This window comes from Leptonychotes weddellii, chromosome 11 (genome assembly GCF_054177405.1).
Source record: "Leptonychotes weddellii isolate Sample4059 chromosome 11, ASM5417740v2, whole genome shotgun sequence".
In the NCBI taxonomy this organism is placed as follows: Eukaryota; Metazoa; Chordata; class Mammalia; order Carnivora; family Phocidae; genus Leptonychotes; species Leptonychotes weddellii.
Window position 1 is genome coordinate 57,530,616 of NC_138379.1, and position 7,322 is coordinate 57,537,937.

At 37.3% G+C, this 7,322-nt stretch overlaps 1 protein-coding gene across 4 annotated transcripts in view; it reads left to right on the top strand.

The window, feature by feature from the left end:
* The window catches only part of EED (embryonic ectoderm development), a 29,926-nt gene extending 23,239 nt beyond the window's left edge, over positions 1–6,687 (top strand). For all 4 annotated transcript variants that reach the window (XM_031031117.2, XM_006736209.3, XM_081798977.1 and 1 more), the window contains 3 exons: positions 4,860–5,018; positions 5,717–5,790; positions 6,356–6,687. In XM_031031117.2, the coding sequence (XP_030886977.1) occupies positions 4,860–5,018; positions 5,717–5,790; positions 6,356–6,482 (360 nt within the window). In that variant the 3' untranslated portion in view covers positions 6,483–6,687. The remainder of the gene's footprint in view (positions 1–4,859; positions 5,019–5,716; positions 5,791–6,355) is intronic.
* Positions 6,688–7,322: the final 635 nt, after the last annotated feature.

Consider the following 7,322-nt stretch of genomic DNA (forward strand, 5'->3'; position numbering starts at 1 on the left):
GCTATAAATTTTCCTCTCCGCCTTTATTTAGCTGCATCTCACTAATTTTGGTAAGAAATGTGTTGTTCAGTTTCTAGGTATTGGAGATTTCTTGTTACCTTTCTCTTAATGATTTCTAATTTGATTCCATTGTGGTCAGAGCATACTCTTTGTAATTTGGGTTCTTTTAAACTTTTTTGAGATTTATTTTATGGCACTATCTTGGGTATGTTCTGTGGGAGCTTGAAAGGAATGTGTAATTCTGTTTGTGGGGAGTGTTCCATAAGTGTCCGTTAGGTGCTATTGGTCGATGGTGTGGTTGAATTCTTTTATAGCTTCATTGACTTTTCTGTCTACTTATTTTATCGAATATTGAGAGATGGGGAAGTCTCCAGCTGTAATTGTGGATTTTTTTCCCTTTTTGCTTTCAGTTTTATGATGTTTTGCAGCTCTGTGTGTTGTTTGTTATTGCTGTGTCTTGGTGACTGGACCTTTTTAGTTTTTTTTTCTTTCTTCCTTTTTTTCTTCTATCTGGGCTTTTTCCCTGATTTCCTGTAGGTTATGTAAACATTTTTTTCAGTAGGCTCTATGCCCAATGTAGGGCTTGAACTCACAAGCCCTAGATCAAGGGTCCCATGTTCTACTGACTGAGCCAGCCAGGCACCCCTATGTGAATATTTTTTAGAATTACACTTTTTTTTTTTTTTAAGATTTTTTATTTGTTAGAGTGCACACCAGAGCATAAGTGGGAGCAGAGAGCCAGACTCGGGGCTCGATCCCAGGACCCCAAGATCATGACCTATGCAGAAGGCAGATGCTTAACCAACTGAACCACCCAGGTGCCCCTAGAATTCCATTTTGATTTATCTGTAATATTAAGTACATTTTTTTTTAAGATTTTATTTTTTTGAGAGAGAGCATGAGCAGGGAGGAGAGGGAGAGGCAGGCTCCCCGCGAGCAGGGAGCCTGATGTGGGGGCTCAATCCCAGGATCCTGCACCTGAGCCGAAGGCAGGCGCTTAACTGACTGAGCCACCCAGGCGCCCCTAAGTACATTTCTTTATGCAGCTTTTTGGTGTTTACTCTAGATATTATATATGTATATTTATTAACTGTTTTGTTACCTTTTGTTATAATTTATTTTTGTTAATGCTATCTATAAGGAAGTCACTTTAGGTATAAAATAGGTGTAGATTAAAAGTAAAAAATTGCCTAAAGATATGCCTACCAGGCAATAATAAATATAAAAACATATTTATGTAATCTGTCTATTGTGTATCAACATTTTACCACTTGACGTGAAGTGTAGAAACCTTATTTTCCTTTGTTACTTTATCCACCGTTTATAGTTTGTCTTAAATATTCCCTTTATAATTGAGAAAAACATAAAAAAAGTTACCATTTTTGCTTCAACCATCAAACATAATTTAAAAACTCAAGAGGAAAAGGAGAGTACTTACTCATTTTGCTTTTTCCATTGTTCCTTCCTGATGTTCCAAGATTCCTTCTCATATTATTTCCTTTGTGTTTATAAAACTGCCTGTAACCATTCTTTTAGGGTAGTTCTTTTGGTGACAAATTCTTCGTTTTTCTTCATCTGAGAATGTCTTCATTTCTCCTTCATTCCTGAAAGCTCTATTCACTTGATACAGGAGTTTACCTAGACAGTTATTTTCTTTACACATTTGAAAAATGTTGTGTTCCCTCTTTCCAGGGTCTGTGGTTTCTGCTCAGACACCTGCCATCATTGGAATTGTTTTTCTTCTAAACATAAGGTGTTCTGTCTTACTTGCTTTTTTGTCTTTTTAGTTTTCAGAAGTTTGAATATGATGTACCTTGATTTCTTTGGATTTTATCTTTTAGAGTTCACTCACCTTCTTAAATTGTAGTAAATTTGTCTTTTGGAGATACAGTTGTGCCAGATCCGGAAACTTTTCAGCCACTATTCAGATTGTTTTTTAGACCTGCTCTCTTCTTCCACTCCTTTTGAACTCTAATGATATGAATGTTAGATCTTTTATTTGACCCCTGGGACTATCTTTTTTCATTTGTTTCCTTTTGTTTGGATTGGGTACTTTCTGTTTTTCTAACTTTAAATTTACTGACTCTTGTTGAACGTTTAGGTTGATTTTCTTATTTTGGTTATAGTATTTTTCAGTTCTAAATTTTCCATTTGATTCTTATTTCTTTGCTGAGACTTTGTTCTTGTTTTTCAGTGTGTTTATAATTGCTCATTGAAGCATTTTTTTCAGAGAAGCATTTTTATGATGGCTGCTTTAAAATCCTTGTCAGATAGTTCCAACACCTATGCTTCTCATTGTTGGCATTTAGTCTGTTAGCATTAAAGTTGAGATTTTTCTGATTCTTGGTATGACAAGTGAATTTTTGAGATCTAGATATTTTGAGTGTTATACTACAAGACTGTGTGTCTTATTTTATTTAGACATTTTTTACATTCTTCCTCTGATAAATTTTCAGCTGGGGAAGGGGAGTACTACTTCATGATTGGCAGGTGGTGGGGAAGTCGAGATGGTGGTGTCTCATTACTGTTCCCCAAAGTGGTTTCCACTGACACGGGGGGGTCATGGATGATTGTAAACATGCTAACTTTGCTAGACCTCCTCTGATACCACCCCAGGCAAAGAGGAGAAGGAGGAGAAAGTTACCTCGTTACGGGTGAGGGGTAGGGAGGGTCAGGTACGCATTTGAGGTGCAGAGTTACACCTGAGAAGTGCTCCCCACTGGGCCTTTGCTGGTTCATGCGAGCATGGGCCCACAGTTTTTTTCTGTGGTGTTTGGCTGGAGTAGAGTGTTAGAAAATTTTCTCTCCTGCTAGGTTGTCACTTTCCTGGTTCTTTGGTTATTAGAGAGAGCAGGCTTTTGTTGGGGGTAATTTGGACTTAACCCATGGGTATTGCTGAGCTGCTGCCTTGTCTAGTATCCAGTCGGGTACATAAATGAGGCAGAAGAAAACCAAGGAACTCGGGCGCCTGGGTGGGTGAGATGGTTAAGCGTCTGCCTTCGGCTCAGGTCATGATCCCAGGGTCCTGGGATCGAGTCCCACATCGGGCTCCCGGCTCGGCGGAGAGCCTGCTTCTCCCTCTGACCCTCTCCCCTCTCATGCTGTTTCTCTCTCGCTCACTGTCTAAAAAATAAATAAAATCTTTAAAAAAAAAAAAAGAAAAGAAAAGAAAACCAAGGAACTCAACGTCCTGAAGTCCCAAGGTTCCAAACCAACCTGCCTTCTCTCTACCTTTCAAAATCTTATGTTTGCTTTATATTTGATACTCAGTCTTTTAAGCTATAGTGAGGATAAATAGGGGAAAGTACATCTACTTCATCGTTTTGGAAGTAGAAGTAAAAAGCCACTAGCTCTAAAATTTCTTTTCTTAGAACTTAATCAGATGAAAGGAAAGGATTTCTGCATTTTAGGTTTCAGGAAGCTGACCTGAATGAACTATATTGGTGGTCTCAAATCTATTTCTGCATCAGAATCACTAGGAGAACATTGTAAAAATAGATTCCTAGGCCTCAGTCACAGAGTTTTCTAAATCTGGCACAAGGACCTGGGAATTCGTAATTTTAAAAAGCTCTCTAGATGATTTTTCAAGTGCAGTCATCAATTACAGCGAACAAATTCTCCTTACCTCCTTAAGTTTTAGTTCATGAGGGGACTCTACTAATTAAGGATCCTTTACCAGTGTAATCGGTGACAGGCACTTGAAGAACTATGTCATAATTGTTCTGCTTCAGCCTTACCTTGTAGAGAATTCTGATTCAGTGGGGTTGGGACCAAGATGAGTCTTTTGAGGGAAGTCTACAGGCTGTCAATCCAATTGTGCATTTAGTTAGGTTCATCAAAGTAGGTGATCTCTAATCTAAGGTACTTTACAGTAAAGAACTTGTGTATCAGATATATAGCCCTGGGATTTTATATAATCTAAAAAAGACAAGAGAAGAAAAACGGGGGGAGGGGTGTTTTCCCCTCCCTAATCTTCCTGTGGCCCTGCTGTTAAACTGTTCGTATGTCAGTGAACCGGATAGAGCTGCCCCACGGGACTGTGTAGGCTGTGTCATGTAAACTCCAGAAGGCATCTTCCCTACACAGGCATTTCTCAGTCCAGGTTCTGTTGAGATACTGGGCTAGATCATTCTTTTTTTTTTTTTTTTTTTTAATTGGGAGGGGCCATCCAGCAGCACCTCTCGCCTCTAACCTACTAAAGGGCAGGGACATTGCGAAATGTCCCTCAGTTGGCACACCACTGACGTATAATACGAATAGTGCCCACTGTGTTGCAGTTTTTCTTCCATTGTGTTCCTTATCACTTGCTGCTTAACTAGAATGTGTGCAAAGACAATGATACTAGAATAGGAAGGTGTAGTGTAACTTAGTCTAGTTCAGTCCTATCCCCATATCAATGTCTTGATGTTAAAACTCCTGAGTTTATTGCCTTCTATATAATCTGATCTCTTAAGGCCTCTAAGCAGGGGCCATATTGAAGAGCCATGCATTTGTATAGGGTTTTTGTAATTTACCTTTGTTATAAAACACTCCGGTTTCTGGGTGCCACAGTATCTAGAGATGGATTTGGTTTAGAAGAGAAATTGTGACTTCAAAATGAGTATTCCAGATAATATAATGCTTTTGAATATTGTTAAATTCTGTTGTAATACGACTTCTTGTCCTCAAGTGTGGACATTGACTCTGTAAATATAAATGATCTGTAATATAAATGAATGTATATCACTGTATTTAGTAGATGGATAACCAGGTTTTAAGACCGTTGATTCTAAAAATAATAAAAAAGCGCTTTGTTTTTAATATTTAAAATTCAGTTCTATATGTAACATTTCTTTTTTTCTCATTTCTCTCTCTTAAAGTCTTGTGAAAATGCCATTGTGTGCTGGAAACCTGGCAAAATGGAAGATGATATAGATAAAATTAAACCCAGTGAGTCTAATGTGACTATTCTTGGGCGATTCGATTACAGCCAGTGTGACATTTGGTACATGAGGTTTTCTATGGATTTCTGGCAAAAGGTAGCAACATATTTTTACATTTTAAACTTAAGACCATTGTAATTTCACTTTTCTCTGTTGTGCATCCATGTTCAGTTTCCTCTAAGAATCTGCCTTGATATTTTATATTGATTACTTTGGCCAGTGATGTTATTTATTCTACCTTTGTGGTTCTGCATACCATCTGCAATGTTTAGTATAAATGCAGTTGACAGGTGTCAATGGTGGCAGTGAGATGCTTGCTTTCCATGACATCTGTTATTAAGGTAGCTTTTTTTGTAGAAAAGCTTGGAGAAAAATCAACATGGAAGATGGGGCAAACTACTAGTTATCTAAAATTTGAAAGAGATTGGTGTTAGGAATTTGGAGTAACAAATTACCTGGGTATTTATTTCTATCAGAAAACTGTGGAGGAGCTGTCTGTAGCTTTTGCTATAATTCTTTAAGGCAGAATAGAATAAAGAGTACATGCTAACAATGTAAATTGTAAAGTCCTTTGTAAGTTTGCAGAATGCCTTCTAATTTACTCAGGATACCTCTGAAGTATTAGTTGCTGTTACCCCATTAAAAATCAGAAATATAAGATGCAAAGAACCAATCATGAGCATAGCCAAAGGCTGGAGCTGAGGTTTTTCTGAAATACGAATATGTCTTAGGAATGCTTGAAGGCTCTGTACCTATTTTAATAATTCGGTGTTTTTAAAAATATGTTTATACAGATGCTTGCATTGGGCAATCAGGTTGGCAAACTTTATGTTTGGGATTTAGAAGTAGAAGATCCTCATAAAGCCAAGTAAGTATTTAGAAATATTTATTGATTAGGGATGCCTGGGTGGTTCAGTCGATTAAGCGGCTGCCTTCGGCTCAGATCATAATCCCAGAGTCCTGGGATCAAGTCCTGCATCAGGCCCCCTGCTCTGTGGGGAGTCTTTGCTTCTCCTACGTGCCCCCCTCCCCTGCTTGTGTGCCTTCTCTCTCGTAAAAATAAATAAAATCTTTTTAAAGAAATTTCTATTGATAATTTCTGCCTTTTTCTCAAATGTTATGCCAATAGATAGGAAGTAATTGATACTTGAACTACCATTCTTAAATCATTTTTAACATTTACATGGCTCAGTTATTTTAAAATACTTTTTATTCTCATAATGACTGTTTATCGTGAGTACTTTGACAAGTTGCTTCTTTTTTTAAAATATAAAATATACCCAAATTTTATGAAATTAGAAATTGAGCTCTCTCAGTGATGTTTTAAATGCTTTCCATATGACTTGGAACATCTATTTGTTTTCTAATTCACTGGTTTAATTTGATACATTTTTTATGAATGGCATTTAACCTATTGTCTTGTTTTTTCCTAGATGTACAACACTGACTCATCATAAATGTGGTGCTGCTATTCGACAAACCAGTTTTAGCAGGGATAGCAGTATTCTTATAGCTGTTTGTGATGATGCCAGTATTTGGCGCTGGGATCGACTTCGATAAAATACTTTTTCTTAATCAAAATTAGTGTGTGTTTCTGTGTATAATAGAATTACTGTATCTTGCTAGTAAGGGCACATAGAGCATTTAGAGTTGTCTTTCAGCATTCAATCAGGCTGAGCTGAATGTAGTGTTTACATTGTTTACATTCTTTGTACTGTCTCCTGCTCAGACTCTACTGCTTTTAATAAAAATTTATTTTTGTAAAGCTGTGTGTTTATTTTCATTGTGATAAAAAGAAATGTTGAAAGTAATAAAAGTATGCCCTTTTTGTTAATGACCATTTTTGTAGTTCTTTTAACTGAAGAAAGCTATATAATGTAGTGATTAAGTGTAAGCTCTAGAACTAAGCTGAATTTAAATCTTGGCTCTGCAACTATGAGCTGAGCTAAATAACTGAACATCTACCTCAGTTTCTTTGTGTGTGAAACATGGATAAGAATACCCACCTCAGGGGCGCCTGGGTGGCTCAGCCGGTTAAGCGTCTGCCTTCGGCTCAGGTCATGATCCCAGGGTCCTGGGATCGAGCCCCGCATCAGGCTCCCTGCTCCGCGGGAAGCCTGCTTCTCCCTCTCCCACTCCCCCTGCTCGTGTTCCCTCTCTCGCTGTGTCTCTCTCTGTCAAATAAATAAATAAAATCTTTAAAAAAAAAAATAAAAAGAATACCTACCTCATAGGGTTATTAAGGATCAAATGATTAAACAAGTGAAGCAGCTGGAACAGTACTTGACATACACTAAACCCTAAATACATTGTTACTTTTTTTTATTGGAAATTGTATTAACTATGTCTTTGTTATTTCTTCTGTAATAACTTGATAGTAATTATATTTAAAATTCTATA